Below are 22,034 nucleotides of genomic sequence, written 5' to 3'. Positions count from 1 at the left end.
TAGCCTGGGCTGTGGGCCCCAGGGGAGAGCAGGTAGACACTCTGCAGTCCTGACCCTGCACTCTCACATTACTGAGTGCCTTGCTCTCAGCCCAGCTCTCTTCCACAATCCCCGCCCAAGAACCACCACCGCACCACCCCTCCACCTCTCCCGCCCACCTTCACTCCACCATGACATCACTGCTAGACCTTCTTCCCTCCCTGAGTCCCTCTTTTTGCTTTTTATCTCTTGTTCCATAGACTATTTCCCTAAGTTATCCTGCTATTTTTCTCTCTGATGGAGCAGAACTGACAACGGTTCATTGTCCTGTTAATCCTCTATAACTCTTTTCTGGATCCCTCACAGTGCCCACACCTCAACTCCAGCCCCCGATGGACTTGCTTGCTCTGACCCACAAATCCTGCAGTCTCCACACACTAGGCTTTACTGTCCCAATCCCCACAGTCCCAACTCAAGTACTGGGGACTTAAACACAAGGGGCTTGGCTGCCATCCAAGAAGAACGAGAGAAAGAGAGAGAGAGAGAGAGACGGAGAGAGGTGCATTCAGTCCACTGACTCATATCCTTCCCTTTCTGACTCTGCTCCAGCAATGATGTAATGCTCTTGGCTTTTCGCCCTCCCCCCACCCTGTGCCTGCCCACCCCTAGATTTTGTCCCTCCCTCCTCTCCTCCTCTCGCTTTTCCCTCTCTTTCCCTCCTTGACTCTTCCAACATCTCTGCGCTCACTCCTCGCTGGGTGAAGTCACTGCGAGCTCTGGGTAGACACAGCAGCTAAAAACTTTTGAACGTAACCAAAGCAGCCCAGGGCTAAGTTCCAGACGTTCGGGAGACGGTGGTGCAGTCGCCATGGGAACGAGGGTAAACAGAGGGAGAAACAAGGGCCTCAAACAGCTTGCAGCTGCCTGGCTCTCTGAGTAAACACTACACAGGACCTGCCCCTGATTTACTGCCTTTAATCACTGGTGGGAGGAGAGTGCCATGGGGTTTGGACTGAGGAAATAATACGAATCTGATCAAATAAATCAGCTCTAATGGGTTACGACACAGGCTGACTTTTATTAGTGGGCTAGAGGAGGGATGGATGCTCCACTGGGATGGATCAGGGATGGGGTGTCCTCACATTAGGGTGCCTCAAGCTGAGTAAAACCATGCCAAAGCACAGTTGAGAAATGGTGGTGGATGATACAAATTAGCGTGAGTGTTAGTTATGAGCGGTATTTATTCACCAAATATGATATTGTTTTGATTCATAAGACGTCATTGGCTGGGGACAGCAAAGATGGGTTGTCTTTCGTTTTCAACTCATGTAAAAAGCATGTCAGTACATTCCTATCACAAGTGAATCAGAAAAAAAACTGTGCAGCAACAATTGTGTCATATTGTTACAAGCTAAACTGGTATCTGTCAGCAACACCTAACAGGTGTTTTAACATTTGGCATTGACCGCCCCTTTCACTTTCAGTGATAATTAATCCTTCTCCCTCTTCATATCTTCATCAAAACATGACTACTTATTAGCATGTATGTCCCCCTCCTCCTTAGCCGACTTCTCTCCTTCTCATCAGCCACCTGATTCCTGTCTCTTGTCTGCCTCATCCTTCTGTCTCTCATTCAGTTTTCCATCCTCACTTTTCTTTCATAATCTCAGTTTTGTCCATACTTCCATGCCCCAAACATGATGTATCTTTTCCTTGCCTTGTACAGACATGTCTTTTATCCTCTCCTCCAACGGACTAGCCACCATCCTGGTAGAAAACCTCACATCTGATGCCTCTCTTCTCTCTCTCTCTCCTCCACCCTCCTGATCCTTCATTTCCTCTCTTCCATCTACCTCCTATCCCCTCTTCCTCTCCTCGATCCACCTCTGATCCCTGTCTTCCTCTCCTCTGTCCACCTCTGATCCCCTTTTCCACACTTCCCTGCATTGTGATCCCTGTGCTCCCCAGAGCTGTGAGGCATGTCCCTGTGTGTGAGTTGCTTTTGCAGGAGCCTGCATGTGTGGTGGCCCCGGGGTAGGGATGACACAGCCCCGCTGGAATGAGAGGGAACAGAGTCTGGGCGTTCCTCTACAAATGCACTATTAAACCCACTGCAGTACACAATGAGCTCATCTTAATTCAGGTCAGATGTACATCCTGCATTCTCTCTCTTTCTATTTCTCTCCTTCCTTTTTTGTAATTAATTATACTGTATACCTTTGTTTTTCTGTACCTTATTTGTTCTCATCTTCTCTCTACCTGCAACTACTCTACATTCATTAGCCCTACACTTTACACAACCTCAGGCATTTTGTAGAGATTCCGCGCTTCTGCACTCAGGACGGATCTCCCTCCTTATCACCACTTTCTGAATGCAATCTAATCATAAACAATAATAAAGGAAGTTTTGTTTAAATTGTGAAGTTCATGAGGTCAAAGTTTGTCCATGGAAAGCCCATTACTCTCTGTAGAGGAGGTCATTCTCTGACCTGGCACTGGCACAATGGGTGTTGAAATCAGCAGAGTTGTTTTATTGCATGCAAGGGGAGCAGGGTTATGCAATAACAAAATGTGATATGCAATGCATCCTGGAATCAAAATCATAAAAAAGACCAGCAACTCTGCATTTCCATCAATTAAGTGTACAGCATCAGTATATAATATACATTATATATGTAAACACCGGAATATTGCATCATTAAAATATACTGTATTCAACCGACCATGCACAGATTGCATTTGCATGGGCATTTCCTTTGTTTTCAAGATGTGAAGACTGATTGATTGATATGAAGATCATTATCTATATCATGCAAAAATATATTCAAATCTTTTACCCAGTGCTCCTAAATAATCAATAAGCATCTCACAAAATTTAAGACAACACAGGAAGTTTGCACCAATGTGTCACCCTACACTTGGGCTTTACATGAAACCCTGCAGCTTAGAAGACATGCAGACCATTATCTACTTGTGCTACTTCCCTTAAAGGCAAAAACAAGGACAGCATGAAGCTGGTGGCTCTGAGGTGTGAATAGTGTGCATTTAAAGCAACATGGGAAACAAAACCACAAATTGACTTCCTTCAGAGAGCTTTGCACGGTGATGTGACAGCCAAATTTAGTTGCACACAGTATGCCTGGGGCTGGTGCATTACAAGACAGATTTTAAGACAGAAGTTAAGTTAAATGTCAAACTGCAAATCAGTATAGTGGACTAATTGTATGTATGGTATGGAGTAAAAGGAATAGTTCATGTCACATTTGTGTAAGAATTAAATAATTCAGGAAAAATTGAGAAATATTGTCTTGGTTAGATGCTGACATCAACGGTTTTGAGGATTTTACTTTTTAGGTTCACCCAGTTCCCATTTAGCTAATAAAAGCACATCGTCATCTTAAATTGTCGATCTGTCGATATTTTATCTGTCCTATAATCATTCCTCACTTAATCCAACTGCATTCAGGTTTATTGAGCTATGTAATGGAAATAATTAGGCTGAATTCCTCTACTGAGCCAGAGTAGAAGAATGTCATTTTTATTGCCTTGTGCCCACACCCATACCCGCACATCTCCTCTTACGAGTCAAAAGGTTGAGGTTTACACAGAATGTTGTATCTCACATGGTTGACTAGTAATGTCCAACGCATTTAACTCTGACATAACTCAGCAACAGATGTTTATAATTGAAACGCAGAAAGCATTCAAATCTGTTGGACACCGCTTCCCTTTGTATGATAATGATAGCCATGACATTAAGATCTGCTGGCTGTTTCTTATGCCTGGTTTTAACACTGGTTTGTGTCAGTGTGGCTCCCCAAAGACCTTGTTTAGGGACTCAGAGCAGAAGGAGAGAGAGAAAAAGAGAGAGGTCCTCAGGTTTCACAGCTGCAGGCCCAGCTCAACCCTAAAGTAAATGGACTTGAGGAAAGCCAATCCTAATTGATTCCAAGCCTCAAAGCTCTTTGGTAAACATTGTGGAGCAATGAAAATGACTTGTTATCCTAATTCATTGGATGCTCACACTGTGCGTTCAGCAGGGCCGAGAAGGAAGCAGATGGAAGTGAGATTAAACTGACTTTGTTTGGTGATTTCTTTTTATTCAGAGACATATTTACCACACAGCTCCATAAAGTGCATCAAGATTAAAAGACTTATAGGCCTGCGATGATCACATCCACAAACCTTTCCATTCATGACAAGGATAACTGTTTCTTAATTGTGTCTCTGGTTGTTATGACAACAGGATGATTATACCAGGCGTCATAGGGAACCACTGATCTGACCCTCCCTAACTATCAATCTGGACAGAGCACAGTCAGCCTGTGAAGTGTCCAGCTTGTTCTGTGTGTAGGAAGTTCCTGTGGAGAAACCCTGTGAACGGAGCCTTTGGTTGGCCCTAATGGTTTCCTGTGGAAGCACTGCTTCTCAGTGTAGGGGTTTCCTCAACCCATTTTCCTGCTGATGTGAACATTTCCAGATCAGTTTTCTCTTGTGTGAATCTACTCATCCTATTCATGTGTTAGGATTCCATCGTACAAGTAAAAAAGTGACTCCTTTTAGCACATACAAGCACAGCTTGGGGAATGCCTTAAATGACAGATAATTAACAGATAACAGATAATTGTAGTTGAGACTTATGTGCCATTCTCACCACATGGCAAACCAGCTCTAGCTTTCAAGTGATGTGTTTCTTTGTATGTGTAAGCAGTAAAACTACCAGTCTCTCAACAAATCCGTGAGAGATTTGTGATCATAAAGAACTGTGAAGAGAAGTGAAGTGGGGAGTCTGTGCTTTAGCAAGGTGAGGAGTTTTTAATGATAGGTAAACTCAGGTGACGAAGGCCCAGCAAAGTCTCTGTTACTGGCAGTGATTGCTGCTCCTCCAAGGGGATGAAATTCCAACCCTGTCCTCGACAAAGAGCCTGACGGGGTGTCAGTCAGGCTTAGTGATGGGCCTCCCATCCAATATTCACTAGCTCCTCAAGCTACAAATCTACACAGGGCAACCTCAACATAGCACAGGCCTAACACTGAGCCATCTCAATGTCTAACTTGCTTGCCACAGGTCTGGTTTACAGTAACAAAGCCTTGGCACAAGTCTGAAGTTGGTTGGGGTTAAGGGACAGGGAATGAATGAGGTCAGTGGAGTGTCTTCATAAGGAAGAAAGTGTGTATAAATGTTTGTGTGTAGTAATTATTATGTTATTGATATATAAAGACAGTATGTCAGTAGAGGGAAAGACATTACCCTCAAAGAGATGGTAGCCCCATCACAGTTAGTAGAGTTTAAAAATGAACACAGGGTCTGACGATTAAAAATGCTTTAAACTCTATCAACTATTCCTTGTCCACTAAACACTGCATTTAAATAATGAAGCAACACTCCACACAGATTGTTGTTAATATATTGTCTATATGTGTTGTTATTAAACACCTGTAGCATGGCAGTGCACATTTATCAGAGAAACAGAGCTATAAGGTTGTGCCTGACATTCCCATACAGTGAAAGGAACTATTTTAGAGCATGAAATGCTAAACCGTTGTAAAAGCAGTCGCGACTGAGGCTTCAACAATGACCTCATCTTGTCCTGTGGGACCCTTTTTGGCATGCAGTGCTGTGGGACAATACTGAATGAACAGCAAAACATGAATCGCCGGCCCCACACACACTGCTCCAAATGTAACAAAACATTACCTCAGAGACTATGGACGGATGACACTCAGCAAGGACACAAAGGGACCAGGCCGAGCCTAAGGCTGTTGCTGTAATGTAGGCGCACTTGAGGTGAGAGGATACACCCTGACCACAGAACGTCAGATAATTTGTCGTTCTCTTAACAGTGCCTCTACTACACTAAATATTTTTCCCTCTCTTTCTGTTCAAAGTCTAATAAAAATACTCTGCCTACTCACCCTATCTGTCTGTTGGTGGATGGAGCCTGAGTGATGACGGAGCTAGACTGAGGAGAGGGCAAGGCCTGCTGGATCACTATGCTGGTATCATGGTTGCCCATCCGTGAGTGGGAATGCTGGTGCTGGCCTTGGCCTGCCTGGCCGTGCAGTGAGATATTCTGCAGCGGGAAAGGGGAGAGAAAAGCAAGCGGGACATTCAAGGTTAAGAATCTGTCAAGAGTGTAACCTCCTTCCAGGCAAGATGTATTTTCAGCACAACTCAAACAATTACAACGGTTTGGCCTTGGGCTCCATTCACCCAGCTTGAATCGGTAATGAGGAACTAAACTATAATCTCCGGGCTTTTTCTGAGTTGACTCAGGGAAACATTGAGAGTCTAATGAAGACGTTGCCTTATTGTTATTTGCCTATTAGGACAGTTTGTTTGTTTTACCTACCTATTTATACAAATATTGTAACAGCATATACATTCCAAAATACCCTCGACTGTAAGTAACAATATATCTCCAAGCTCAACTCACATATAGTGCCATAAAACAAACAGGAAGTTGAAGTAATTTGCATTGAGTCAAATGTGAAACAGCCACTGGTAATGATTAAATGGGAGGATACAGACATTCACAACACTTAAAAATACTTCACCTGACAACAAGTAGTGACCCAAAAATAACATGTAATTATTGAGGAAATTAAAGGTTTATTAATAAACTAAATCACTCATTCTTCAGCTCATATTAGAGTGTCTGTAAATGAATATGGGATATTTTATTTTCATATTGGCTGATTGCTGTTTTCCTGAAGTTTTAAGCTTTCACTCTTTATCTCTGCTTATTGTGCTATGCACTCTCCCAGAGAGTCTTGCTCTGACTCGCCTCCTGCTGACTTAGCAGAGCCTCCCATCATAAACCACACAGGCTGCAGAGGCTAGACGAGGATGACCTGAGCACAGACGAGCTCCAGAGCCAAACCACCCAGACGACAGCTTAGCTACAGTGTGAACTGCACATCTTTCTAGACATTAGATAAGCAGTCTGTCTTGTGGTGATTTGACTAGTACCCATGTTGCAGGTAAAGGTATCTCAGGAGAGATCTACAATGCATAAATGACCACGTATTTTGTCAAATGCCAAAGCTTTGCGTCTGTGCTCACATGTGACAATGTCTGGCCAGGTCTTTTATTGCTGCCACAAAAGTTGTCTCAGGGGTCTGTCTTTACATCTGGGAAGAAATAGGACTCCCTCCCTGAGAGATGGCTTGAGAGCTTTTGAAGTTACAGGTGGAGAACCAGATCTCATTTCTCCTTACCTTTGGTGGGTGACAAATCTCCACCTGAGCCCTGTCTGTCACTGTCAACAAGACTAATAGGGACTGGGGAGCATGGCTTCCGGGACACAACAAAAGCTGCATAAGAAACTTATGACTTCAGTACACAATATCTATGGTTATCAGCTTTTTGACAAGTGACCAAAGTGTGATTTCATGAGGTGTTTTGTTTCTATTAATGTGTGTAACACCTAACATGTGTGAGCTGCTGTTAATGACGTGACTAATGATAGCGCCAGATAACAGTTCATAACCACCTGACCTACCCACTGTGGGTGGCTATGGAATTTGGTTCACCTAGGTTTTTTTCAGCCTTAGGCTTTGCTCTCTACCCTGCAGTACCTGTTTATTGTCCTCTTCTTCCTGGGCCTTGCAAAACTCCTGCTCAATGGAGCAGTCCAGTTCACTGAACAATCCCACCTCCTCACAGTTCTTCAAGAAGCGTGTTGGTGTGGGCGTCTGGTCTGGAAATCAAGCAAATGTTTTTCAAGTTTTAGCTTTGAAATCTATTGTTAATAGTGGCTGTGCATACAGTACAGCATCATGTTTGGGGAATTTTCCATTATTTTTAATTCTATTTTATCCTTTTAATTTATTTATAAAGGGACCATGTGCAATAATTAACACCGCAGTTAGCTTAAAGCTAATTTTCATTATCAGCTCCTTGGCAGGTCACAATTGAAACATACATACAATGACAGAACAGCAACAAACAAACAGGACCCATGATACAAAATGATACACAACAGTACATAACAAAAACCAAATTAGCAAGAAGTACAGTATATTTTAAGCAAAGATACGTGTTTGTACTGATTTCACCAGATTTGACCGTTTGTTTTTATTTCATAGTATAATTTTTACCGTTTATCCACTGTTTGACAAGGAAAACACTTCACAAAAGCCAATGGAGATCTACCTTAAGACTAAAGTGTAATAATTTACATTGTTGTTACATATTTGCAATGATTTTGAGAAAACATAACTTCTATTCTGTTAGTGAGAGAGAGATCCTACGCTTGACAGGCCCATTTCAGCTGATAAAGTACAGATCCCACCTACTGAGTGGGGGTCTCATTTGTAGAGCTCAGTCAAGCCGCGGTATTCAACTTGATGTTGGGGGGTGCACAAAGATCAGGTTTCAGACAGTTGAAGGTGATTTTAGGATCAGTCTTGTTTCAAAGGCTAAAAGCATACTTCGTAGGCTGTTTATCCATTCTGGCTAGACTGGGGATTGACTCAAACTTTCATCATGACCTGTGTACCTCAAATACAAATACGTTTTTTTCAATTTTGGTTGAGAATGTGACAAGCTTTATTAATAAAAAAGTGAGTAATGTCAATTTTTAGTTGAGGATAACACCTAGGAGTCAATGATAAGATTAGCAAATGGAGCAGGAGGTTAACTTTAGCTCAACAATTATAGTACTAAGAGTGGATCATTTTTTACAAGCCATGTCTGTTTCATCTTAAGTTCAAGGTCTCAATAAGAGAAATGGTCAGAGCTCAGACAGCAGGCGATAAGAACACCCGGCCTAGAAAATCTGATCCCGCCGTCCACTGAGTGTAAATAATAAAGAAGACACAATCTCGGCAGCGTGGCTAGAGCAGTTCACACTGTTGTCTAGTGTGGCCTGGCCATTTCTAGGAATGGACATCTATACGTATGGATCGGCCTTGGGTTGACACTCACACATGCAGTGCACATTCTATGATTTCATGTTTTTGAACAGTAGATTTTTGTGCTAATTAGTATGTCACCTGGGGCTTACGCACCCCACCATCCATAAAACCATTGGAAACCATCTCCCACTGCCACTCTATAGTAAGATCATTACTAATGACACCAAAATGCAAATCACACAAAGTAACAGACAAGAGGGATTTAGCTTAAAATTCAGATTTCTCCAGTCATATGTCAGCATCTCTCTTCTCCTGAGATGTGTGTCAGTGGTATCCACTGAATAGAGCTGAGCTGCAATGTAACGTGTGTCATATGATTTACATGACTGTAAACAACTCGTATGGGCATGCCATGAAGTTTTCTGATGATAGACAAGTGTGTCTGAGCATGAGTCACCAAGGCACACACCTGAAAATGAACTACAAGTTCCACATGAACTGTGCCGAGGTAGTGTGTGAGTCTGCACTGTCGTAACTCACCTGATAACATGTTGTCGTTCTTTATGGAGGGGAACTTAAGGGTCATCTCATGTTTGTGTCGATGTATCATCAGATGGTCCTCCGTGGGAAATCGCTGGTGAATGTTTTTAAAGCAGGATTGTAAAAATTGTATGTACAAAGACATATAAATGTTCACCGATTTTAAAACAAATACGCACTGCAACTTTTAAATCAAAATAACATTCACTGTTATACTCCATTTAAAGAGCACATCCTAAAAGAACATAAACCCTGGTGTTGACTTAGTATTTTTACACCTGCAGCGTTATTTACGGTTTATGTTTCACTCAGTTCCATGCTGTTTCTCCCTTATGTATGGCGCAGTAATATACTCCTCAGCCCCCCTCAATGTACACCTCTTCATATTACAAGGAGAAATATACACAGACACACACACACACAAGCACATGTACACCCTGTCTTGCTTTGTCTCGACACACTCACCTGAGAACAGCCAGGAGCGTTGCACATGAACGGCCTTTCCTGGTCTGAGTTCATCACTCTGGCCACCTTCTCATAAAACTACAAAAAAAAAAAAAAAAAACAGGTGACAGGAAGTCAGTGGTTTGAGTTTCCCCGCCTGCATCCAAGAGGAAAAATACACTCATTGTTTAACCGCTGACATAAAACTACCATTGCACCTAAAACAGTTATGTGGTTATTTTCAGTAATAAACATACAGTTTTCTCACTAACCTAATACAGAGTTTTCAAGGACTGGACACTTGATTTAATGAGTTCAGGAAAAACTAATGTATGCATTTAAATACTTACTTAGACATATATCCATTCATGACCAAAAATTGATGTATTGTTATAGCACTCATACAACATGCAATTACTGTTAAACTCAATGTTTGGATTTTGACATGTTTCAGCTCAAATTTGGATGGGAACAATGACATGATCAACCATGTTGGAAATTTCTAGTCACACTCCAACATCATGCTGAAACCAACTCCTTCAAATGTGTATTCTTACCACAAAGTGACAGAATCTGGTCTAGCACATATAGCTGTTGGTCTGACAAATACATGTGAAAAATGCCTCTTCACTAATTTACCTATACATTGAGACAAATTGAACTGTAAATATAAGGCACTTAAATCTCATTGAATACCTTTTTCAAAAGTATTTCAGTAATAATTAAGTTATTCAGTTGTTATACATAGTAGAATATATATTTATATATAGTGAGAACAAGAAAGGGAAGTATTGGGCAAAGCAGCACTGCATTAGGGACAGGCACATTATTTGTTCTAAAAAACAACTTTAAAAACGTGAGTTAGTTTTAAAGCTTACAAATAGAGGACAATATATTTCTTTACCTGCAGCTACTGTCAAATATGTGCTTTGTAAGTAATCGCTTAGTACACTACAGCCATAGCCATGCATCATGTCAAATGTGCAATGGCTTCGGTTAGGGTTTTAAATGCTTTAATAATTTAGAGTGAAACTTCCCTAGAAAAGAGGAGCGCCTCGAATCGTGCTCTGCTGGAAAAATATCAATTGAAACCAGAGACACATAAAAATGAAGGGCCTACAAATTCTGTAAATATTATGCTGTCCCTCTGTTTACTTACAGAAACTAAATCATGCACAACAACGAGGAAGGTGCATTCTGGTTAACAATATATTGAAAACAGCCTGACAATATTTATCACAGGATGTCAGGGGAAAAGAAATCACAGATAATAGATGGTGCATTTTAACAGCTTCTCAAGATCAAACCAAGAGCAATGACATGCCATTTAAAGGCGCTGATATGCACTTTAATCAATCATTGCACTTGATGCGCATAAGATGCCTGACTCACATTTAAATATTTAAACCATAAAGTTTTACAACAGCTTACATACATGTCCCTACCTATGGCAATAATTCTATTATTGTAGGCCGAAAAAGTAGAAATACATTTACATAATTCTTAAAGAAAAAGACAACAAGGCAGCAAATATAGCTGCTATAGAACCCAGATACTTTTTAAATAGAGCCTGCATTGCGTCTGTAAAGCGTATTAAAGCTTTCAGGTACCAAAGCACCGAAAGCTTAGTCAGATTCTTATCTCACTTATTCTTTAATCAGTGATTTCAATAAATGTATGCTGCATTGTATTTAAACAGTTATCGTTAGGATGTTTGAGCTAATACATCATTAAAGTAAGATGCAAGTTTAGCTTATTTATTTAAACTGAAAAGGGTTTTGTAGAAAATAATGATCACACTCAGCAAATTAATTATTTGAGTATTCTTTGGACTCAAACATCAAATTTGGTGAATGCTAGCTAGTGTGTCACAGTGTATTTCTTATTTCAAGGTCCAGTACAATGCCGTGTAAACTGTCCTCATCACTGACAACCTCTGAGCAGTCACCACATGCCAGTACTACAGATGCCCAGCACTTTCTGAGAGATGTTTTAATAGGTGTTAAGTGAGTACAATAAGAGTTAAATTAGTCTTTATTAATCCTCCTAGGAACAGCCACAGCACAGCACCCAGGGACCATTTTTAGCTTCGAGTCAGTGCCTTGATCAATAGCAGTGAGATTTGTAACACTGAACATGCAGGTCTTTTGTTATGGGACATGCAAACAGGGAATGATGATTTGAAACTCCATACAGGAAGGCCACAGTTGGTCCCTGTGAGGTTTGAACCAAAGCCCCACAGACAGCGCATAAGATTCCAGGGTGCCTAGAGTTATGGATACTCATTTTGTTCTCTAATAAGGGAATTAAGACTTTACAAACGATCTGAATGGTGCCTAGATGAATTAGGAAATTTGGTAGGTGTGCAAAAACAGTGCATCTCTATAGTGACACCACACTTGTGAAGCTAAATGAAGAAAATTGGGGATAAAGAATAAACACTAAACAATGCCACAACATTTATTCTGTTGTTTTCTTCTGTCCCCCTCACACAGCACTATTCCAATCCCATTAAAAAACTGTTCAAAGGGGTCTGTTAAGAGACTAATAATTTATTCATTAGCATTAGGTGTGTGGTTTGTTCATAATGTGTGCTCTTGATAATGACTACAACAGCTACAGTATTTATTGCAGCAAAACTGCACCCAACAGTTCTCATTTATCGCACAAATACAACACAGTTTATTACTCTTTTACCTGCCGCCGTCATCAATTCACGACAACTAAAACGCATCCAAAATTCAAGTGAGTGCCACACGTCACGTGTCGAGCGTGAATACCTTCATACACCATGTACATGTGTGTCGTTTTCATGGGTACAGACTATTTCCTCAAGCACAGTCAAAACACTCAAATATTGTGTTATGCTAAGCAGTTCTGTTTTCCTAACAAGTTGTACTTCATGACCGAGCCTGCAGAACAGGGTCTGGACAGGGTCTCTCTGTCAGAGAGCAATGAGCCCTGGTCTCTCTTTCTGTCACCAGTTTACTCTGTCTCTTCTACAGGGCCCCTAAAAACTCACCTGGTTTCCTTTGACACAACAAACGTGACTAACACCGCTGATCCTAACCATGAACCTACACTAGATGATGATGGAAAGTAGCGCTGCAGAACCAGCTCTTCAAAAAGCCTGTCGCTGATTATTCACATGATCAACATTTTAGGCCAAATTTCTATCTCCAATACTGCCAAAATTTCACCAGTTTGTACAATTCTTTCAGGCTTTCTTCCTGAACACCTGAAAAACTATGAATTACTACATTTAAATGTAAAACTTTACAACAAATCCCCAGAAGGCACTAATAAAAAATAAGAGAAAAAGAGTATTCATGACCGTCAAACAGATGCTAAAATGTTTCTTCCTTTTCTAAAATGGGATGTAATCACATTTGCCAGTAATGTAAAATGTTTAAGCATTAATTCTTGCCTCAGTATCCAATAGCTTTCACACTTCAAATGATCAGTTCTCAAGGCCCTATTCCTTGGAATGGGCTCTTAGCTCTCATTTTATATAGATGTTTTAGTTTAGAAGAGGAAATTTGGTTACACTTTACATTAACCATATCCTGATGTATGCGAGGGGAAGGATTAGGGTCCGGGGTTCGATTTCAATAGGAGCTGGGGAGGAATTCTCCAGGTAGACCGCACATTAGAATTTAAACAATATGGTGAGGGAAAGAGGGGTTGAGGTGCAAAGGCATATGGGGTTAAAGCAAGCACAAGCATGTGCAGCAATTCAAATCTCCAGCTCCCCATAGACTGGGCCTGTGACAGCACAAGTTCGAGGTAGGATCACGGCGATTCCCTGAGGCAGGAGACATGGCCTTCTTAGACAATAACTGCCCTGAACTTCTGCTCTTGAAGCGAAATCAAGTCAAATAAACTGCTGTGATGTAAACCTCACGACCTATCAATTACTGGTCTCTTCCACAACATGTAAACTCATAACAGACAATGCCCCCTCAGAGAACTACCACTAATACCACTCACATTATTCTTACTCACAAAAAGTTTAATACGATTACTGGAATAGAGAAGAAAAGTCTCAGAATATATTTGTAGTAAAAATGTAACAAGGCAAAATAATACAATATGTGCAACAGTTTTTTTTTAGGTGAAATGAAACTTCTGTGGCCAAACTTTTGATTGCACTGTGTGTGCTTGGTGTTATGATTTCTGTTATTTGACCCTTCCTACATTGTTACAATCATTACCAGAAGAATGTTTCACCTTGAGCACATGCAACAAGCATCAACAAATAAAAGTCACATTTCATTGCTGCAATGAGCCGCTGGACTGCAATCAAGCCCAGCATTGTGTAAAATATGGGAAGAATTAGATCCAAATCAAGGTTACTAAATAACACAAGTTATCCAGCAGGATTATAGAGCCAGTGTCTTTGCTGTTTTGTATTTATTTATGTAAATATTCATATTTTGATGTGTATTATCTATTTTCCTTGACCATTTTGCTAGTCACAAATTAAGATTTATTTTTAAACATTTAGTTATTATTTCTAAGGTAATTTTTATGTCATAAATATCAAAACATAATAGATTTTTTGCTGAGGCGTCTTGCAACAACCAGTGGAAAATACATTTCATCTTCCAAACTTTTTCTCAAACTTTTGCTGTCATAAAATGTAACTTTATTCCGTTGGTGTAAAATAGAGGCCTCTTCACAAAAGCATAAACATCACAGTCAAATTGTCAGAATTACAAATGTCATCATCAAACTTGAATGCCTTCGTATCAGGTGTCATTAACACTGCAGCCAAATAAAAGGGACACAGTAAGAATGAAAGCCAACCCATCGATCTAAAGCAGCGTGCATGAGAAACGAGTAGTTAGTGTTGTCACATAAACATACCCTAATGACAGCGGAGAGTAATCAAATGATTAAAACACCTTTCTTTCTTTCTTTTTTTTCAAGCCCCAGGCCTACAGCCACAAAGCGCGCCTCGTCAGCACAACCTTCCTGAAAGTAACCCTCAACATCTCAGCGGTTAATCAAATATCGACTGGCCTGCAGAATGACGTAATGTTGGTCACGTCGCTGTTCAAGAGAAAAAGGAACGTAAATTTCATGGGAACAGGAGCATCACGGTTTTCATTTTAACTGGCATGACTGCAAAACCGCAGAGATATCAATTTCCAGACGATCACTGGTGAACCGCAGCGCGCAGAGAGTCCGGGACAAACACCGGCTTTGCGTATCCCGAGACGGGACAGGCATGACAATGATGCAGGGGTCCAGCTTTGGGGCTTTAGAACTACTAGAAAACCCGAACATGTGCCAGATTGGTTTGAAGTGCAATTAAAATCCTCCTTTGCAATATCCCCTTGTGTAGTTTTCAGTCGGGCTTGAGATGAATTCCTGCAGACTTGTCTCCGCTGCTACCTGACAGACAGACAGACCGAGCAGCAGCAGCGGCACTTGACTCCGCGTTCAACTTCAACAACAGTCAACAGATAGGCCGTCGCACCGACACCGAAGTGAGATGACAATGCGCTTACTCTAACAAAACTAACATGACGTTTTAGTTGCACGCATAAATTAGGTGAAAACAACAATACAAAAACAACAATACATCTTGACCAAGACTGCTGAAGCGAACAACAAAACAAGCTGTTGCATGAAAAAAAAAAAAGGAGGAGAAAAAGTATCAAGGATCGCTTTTAACTAACACAACAAACCTGCAGAGGCGCGTGCATGGTCCCCTGCATGGTGGTAGAAGGTTTTCAACTCACCAAACAAGTGTAGAAAATGTGAAGCAGTCTCTCAGAAGAAACCACGTTGGACTGAGAAAAGATTACAATACGATCTATTTAGAGAAGCATAACGTCACCCCTGGGTGACGTCACGTGGGATTCCTGAACTTCTAAATCATTGCGGTCCGCTTGGAGGAGGCGCGAGCGGGGCGGGGTTTGCAAAATGCACGCCCAGAGGCAAGGATGGACACTGCTAGACCTGGAGTGGGTGTGGTGCAAAGCTGGATGTCCAGTACTGACCAGTCAGGCATGCAAATACGCGCACTGTGCCGAATCTCATAACTGATAGCTTGACCTCATTAACAGGTGTGAAATGGTTAGATCAATCACACATTTCATCACTTGAAAGAATAGTAGGACTTAACATACTGTACCAAACTTGAAGTAGCATAGGCTACTGGAAACATTACAATAGCAATAATATAATGCACTGCTATAATGCTTTTCACTTTAATAATAAATAAAGAAGCCATTCAGCAAACAAATGTACCTCTATGCCTTTTTACAGCACACATTTGATTTGTCATAGTAGTAAAAGCACAGATGATACTATTAACATGGCCCCAGTGAGTGTGCCACCAAGCCAGCATACTGGGACCCTGGAAGTGAAGCAGCTAAATGGAATTAAGCCATTTTATTATTTACACCTGAGCTTTTCCTATGTGACATGTGAAAACGTCTTTGGACGGCCCTTTTGGATGAATTAGATGCAAAGGAAAAAAAAGTTTTGTTCAATTAAACTTGGGTGTTCATGTTGTGAGGGAGTTATATTAAGCTATGATGACACCTGTGTGTCAGTTATGCAGTGACAGTAGTGGCTGCATTAACCGGATCTGTAGCCCCGAGGGGGAGAGGTGGAGGGACGAGCTACTGGGCCACTATTAACCTCCCCCTCGCCATTCCTCCTACCCTATGTGAAATGTGTACAGGTTTGTTTTTCAAACTGGAATACTACCTGACAGGGCCTCATATTAGAAAATATATCAGGATCCACCTATCATTCAGTTAATCCCTTTAACTATATCTAGCACAAACCAGTAAGCCTGGAGCTTTTGGGGCCCCTTAAATTCTGGGGCCCTAGGCAGTTGTCAACTTTGTCCATGGCCTTGGTGACAGTTTTTATATTTAAAAGCATCGAAACATATTACTATTAAACTTCTCTGTCAGGGCCCGAACAGGTTGTTTTCTTTACTACTGGCTTCTTTTCTGAAAGTCAAACTTATTTATACCTTTTTTTTATATTTGACAAAATGTATTTTTCACAAAAGGTCCATAACCTGGCAGAACGTATTTATGCATCATTCCAAACTTCACTTGCAAATGAACTGAATGTGCGAAACACAACAACACCTGCCTTTTCTGAAATGCCACACAGCACATTAGAAGATATTTAAACAGCTTTGAAGTACAAAGCATTTGGAGCTCTGTGTGACCTGCTGGTGCCAACTGGCTGTGATTTCTTGGGCCACAGACACTGGTAGTGAAGCCATCCTCAGCTCTAGGGATTAATGACTCCTCACACATTGAGAAATGTTTACCACTCACCTGCGACCACTCCACTAGACACACTAAGAGCTCTGTCACTGACACAATAACGCAGTCTGAAAAGCCCTCATAACTCAGAGCCTCTCCGCCTCTGTCTTTTAACCAGAGCTTTAATCAACGTTTATGACATCCTTTTGTCTCTTTATTGCCAATATATTTCCTAACCAATCCAAACATTATGCTCCCAGAGGAGCAGACTATTAAGGTTGGAAAGAGCCGATACAGTTTGGGTCAGTGACCCACACTAAAGCAGATTTGATCTATATTATACTAAACCTTTTATTATTATGCCTTTGTGAAACTTCTGAGTAAGATCACCTTGGGAAGATTAGCACCGATGAGGATGCTTTGTTGCAGCAGGTGCAAAAGGCGAAAGGAGGTCATGCAGGTTATCAATTTGTAAGCAAGATATAGGCCTGCACCTTCAAAAATATTTTACTTCAATCAAATAAATGGAAAGCTACTGTAAAACAGAGTTTCCTGCCGTCCATACCTTAAGCAGAGATGATTGTGCCTGCAGGGATGGAAACACTGGGCTCTCAGTATGACTGCATGGCATTCCACATAACAACACTTCAGCAAGTAACAAGTAAGATGGCAATTTAAACTGATTGTACATTCCTGCCATCTTCACTTCTAACAAATATCTGTAAGTGTAAAATTGCATCCATGCTGGGGTAGAAAAAACATACATACATTTTTTTCTGCAAATTTTCTTAAAATGGGTAGTCCAATTATATGATAGAAGAATTTAATCTATTATCAGCCACTGATGTTCTAGTTCTAGTTTCTATTATGCAGTACTGAAAATGATTCACCCTGATCCCTTGCAAACAACAGACACATCTCCAAAATTACCATTTTGTAAAGAGGAGTGACTGAGAACTTCTAATCAAGTAGAGATTACTCACAGTGGCTGACCATCGAGTTTGTTTTACCAATGAGTGCAGGCCAAAAACAATTTTAATTCTTCTATATTTCATACCTCTATATTTCCAACAAAACATTTACAGAAAGCAGAGGCAAACCATCTTCATCTTCTAAAAGTGTGATATAACATTCAAGCTGACGTGGTGTTTAATAGTGGTTGATTTCTTTGACTGAAGGGAAAAAAGATATCATGGTTTCACAAAGATAATGAATATGGATTAGACTATTTTAACAAAGAATAATTAGTTATATCTTCTGGGAAAAGAAGGATTCAAGGTTTAAAACTTAAAAAAACAACCAACCTACAGCATCACGCTGCTAACCTCTGTTTTCTTTAACACGGAAAAATGTGCTTTGTGGAGGTGTCATGGATTGTTACAATGTCAAAACATTTCTCAGTTGGGAGATAGCCTGGGGATAAGAAGGCTAACACTTCTATATTTTTGAGCAATTGTGTAAAGTGTAAAGCTAAGATGAACTAATATACATTTACAAAACCAGAGGAATCAGTCAGATTTGTAGCCTGTAATTATTTATATCATTTAGTTTCTGAGAAGGATGTTTTAGCTAGATCTAATTAGATCAGGAAATATTGGTTGATGAGTCAGACCTCAGGACTTTTCAGCAGTACTACCAAAGTATGAAGTTATTTCCCATGCTATGTTCTATGCTCGATGCCAATGAGCATAGCACCTGTGAATGTTGCTTGACAACAATGCAAAACAGGCGTACAGTAACTCAAATTCTGTTCAGGGTTGTGGCAATGTTTTGGAACTGAATTCTGTATTTGCCTTTGTTTAAACAATAAGCCTTTGTGTTACTCCCTCATCTTATAACTTTGGGTCTCCAGCTTAAAGCTTTTTGAAAAGAATGGTCAACTAACTAGAGGTTTGACACTTGGGTCCTTCAACACCAAACATCACTCTACCGTGGAACTGAGAGCCTAATTCAACAAAACACATGTGCTGGGAGGTTCCCAGTAGATAACCCAAGTGATACTCCCGTACTCAAACACTCAACCTTGTAACATTTACATTAGGTGGCTGGTGAATGGTGCTGACTGTGTGATGACTCTTTAGATTTACACCAGTGTTAAGATGATGTCCTCTGTGCACAGCATTTGCAGGTAAGTACATCACTCTTTTGACATCTGAATTGGGCTTCTGTGTGTGCTCAAACTGGATTATTAAGGTCAACTGTAAAACCATTTATAAATGCTCTCTGGCTGGGTTTGGAAAAGTGTCATATAAATAGATGATATATAATATATCTTTCATTTTTTTAGATTTTATATTACAACATTATATGGATAATATTTTAGATTAATTTGTAGAGCAGGGTTGGTATTGTGTTATTCCTTCCTTTATAATTTACCTTGGCCTGCAAAACCTTCTGTTTTATTAATGTCCTACAAAATACTAATTTATAAATAAACACACTGATGATTTGAGTTTGAACTAAATTCTCTGGGGAGCATTGGAGCTGGGAAATCTCCATTTAAGCTATGTTTCTAGAAATTTTAATTTTATATTATTAAAATATAGTATTAGAATTTTTTTATGGTTAGAATACATCTCTACTGGCTGTGAAATTGTAGAAGCCATAAGAATTTAGGGCCTCTATTTACTGTAATATGTGAGAGAGCATATAACTATCTAACAATGAGCAAAAGATCTTGTTGGTTAGCTCAAACTTGTTGGATTGTTCACAGAGAGGGAAACAGGGTTTAGTTGCTTACAAACAGCTGTGAAATGTGACTTTCCCTGCATGTGTTTCCACATTGAGGTTAAACAGCCTATTCAGTAAATCTCTGGTGCAGAAAACAAATATATCTATTACCTCATCTACATTTATGGGCTGTAACAAATTGAAGAGTAATGATTAGCTGAAGCTATGATCATAAAGCACAACCATCAATAAATAACTGAGGATAGGCAATGCCGGCATTTTAAAACTAAAGTCATCAGCTTCCTCAAACAAGAGGTTTTCCGTGATGTAATGCTTTCATAGTAATATCCCATAGAGTTCTCAAGCATACCTGGAAAAATTGTTTTACCAACACCATGGTGCCTGATTTGAAAATGGGCTGGGCCCAGTGACACATTATAACATCCCCAGGCATACATTCAAAGTTACTGCCAATAAACGCAAAAAAGAAAGCAATGGAATAAGGTTAAAGTCAGTAAATTTTATAACTGTAATTTAAAATGTTCAAAACTGATTTCTGGCCAACTTGCAGCAGATAACATATTCTACACTGAACTGAAGAAGTCCTTTGGATAAGGGACGAAACGTCTTCCAGTAGCTTCAACCAAGTCCAGTTGCCCTTCATTTTAACCTTCGTTGGATATTGTTATTGTAACGTGTGCACTGTGCAGACGTCTGTCTGTGATGGTTTCACTCCTTCTCCTCCACTGAAAACAGATCATATGTGTTGCTCTGACAAGTACTAGGCTACAAGTGGAATATGCACACACAAGGTGAAGGCTAGTTATTTACTTTATGTGACCTGAAAATAGAAAACTTGAAAAAGGAAATAGGTGAGATCAACACTTGTTCAAAATGTTCAGCTATATCAAAATGTTCATGTTCTGTTCTGAAGGAACAAAATTATCTTGCAACACATGAAGCACAAAGTGATCTCGATGATAGAATTTGTTTGAGTACTTATTAGCATCAGGTGTGCAACAACACACAGTGTAAGTTTGGGATAGTAATAGAAGAAGCTCAAACAGGACTCATATTTATCCACAAAGCAACACTGCCACACTGTGGTCAAAAGATGTTTCAGCTACTTGTTGATCCAATGTGTGAGCCATGATAAGACTATCACTAACATTCATCACAAAAAAAAAACCCTTATAACTGCATAATATTAATTAGATCATTTTAGTGTGTGGATATAACTGGACACACATCCAGACATTTACAGTAAATGAACACAAATACTTTACAGTTTGTTAAAGCAGTTCAAGAAAGGCAGTGCATGGGAGGACAATTTAACAGTGAAAGATAAAGGAAGCAAAAAAAGTTTGAATGATTCAGAAGGTAGTAGTAGCTATTGATAGTCCCTCATTCTTCTCCATCCTGCCATCTCTCCTAACAAAAACCATGGGTCAAGTTAGATGAAATAAAAAACTGCCTTTGCTAAAATGTTAATGAATAGTCTATTTTATTATCACCATGGATCATCATTTATGTCCATTTACTATTGTAATAAATCCACAATTTTAGATGAGATGGTTTTAGTTGAGATTATGCCCTGGGGAGCAATACAATCACTTGTTTAAACACTGTACAATGTTATATTAACAATATTCTATATTTCATTTTTAAATGAAGCAGCTTAACAGAGTGGCTGCTAAGGAGCATCTAGTTTAAAGTACTATACTACTGTAGTTTGGATATTTAGTGATAAAAAAGTTTGAAGTTAGATCTGTTGACTAATATATTATTTTAATTGATATGTTGATTAGATCAATCTGGAAATGGATTTATTCCAATTGTGATAATTTAATTAATCATATCAAAGGTAAATGTAGGCCTACTTAGTACTAGTTGTGCACAGGTGCTTTCCTCCATTCCGTATAATTATTAATTTGGATATTAGGCTGGTGGCCACAATAGCCTTAAAAATCTATTTCAAGACACCTTGGTGTCTATTAACTGGTATTTATCATTATTAGAAGCAGATATATGATTATTTGTTTATTGCAACTTTTATTAGATAAATATTAATCCAGTTACATAAATACATTATAATATTATTAGATCAAATATGTCTGTTTTCTTCAAAACCAGTATATGCTTTTCTAATGAAAGCCAACCCTCCTTACTTCCGGTCTTGTTGTCGCTCTCCAGCTGGGAGAAGTCGCCGCACCGCCCCTGCCGCTCCAGCTGTTCGCACCGCTGTCCGCCTGCTGTTACCCTCGCTGCTCGCTGCTGCTGCTGCTGCTGCTGCTG

At 40.0% G+C, this 22,034-nt stretch overlaps 1 protein-coding gene across 3 annotated transcripts in view; it reads right to left on the bottom strand.

The window, feature by feature from the left end:
* creb5b (cAMP responsive element binding protein 5b) overlaps positions 1–22,033 on the bottom strand; it is a 41,822-nt gene extending 19,789 nt beyond the window's left edge. The window contains exons 1-5 of one of the 3 annotated variants that reach the window (XM_038711666.1): positions 21,908–22,033; positions 9,847–9,924; positions 9,382–9,475; positions 7,561–7,682; positions 5,896–6,053 (exon numbers count right to left, since the gene is read on the bottom strand). In XM_038711666.1, coding sequence (XP_038567594.1) covers positions 5,896–6,053; positions 7,561–7,682; positions 9,382–9,475; positions 9,847–9,900 — 428 coding nt within the window. In that variant the 5' untranslated portion in view covers positions 9,901–9,924; positions 21,908–22,033. Of the gene's footprint in view, positions 1–5,895; positions 6,054–7,560; positions 7,683–9,381; positions 9,476–9,846; positions 9,925–15,521; positions 15,695–21,907 lie in introns of those variants that run through there. The other 2 variants (XM_038711665.1, XM_038711664.1) reach the window with 2 other exon arrangements.
* Position 22,034: the final 1 nt, after the last annotated feature.

The sequence above is a fragment of the Micropterus salmoides genome, unplaced genomic scaffold (genome assembly GCF_014851395.1).
Source record: "Micropterus salmoides isolate LMB-PRFRI ecotype aquatic unplaced genomic scaffold, ASM1485139v1 Ms_hic_scaffold_11, whole genome shotgun sequence".
Lineage (NCBI taxonomy): Eukaryota > Metazoa > Chordata > Actinopteri > Centrarchiformes > Centrarchidae > Micropterus > Micropterus salmoides.
Note: the sequence above shows the minus strand (reverse complement) of the source record. Positions and strands in the feature narration are given on the sequence as shown.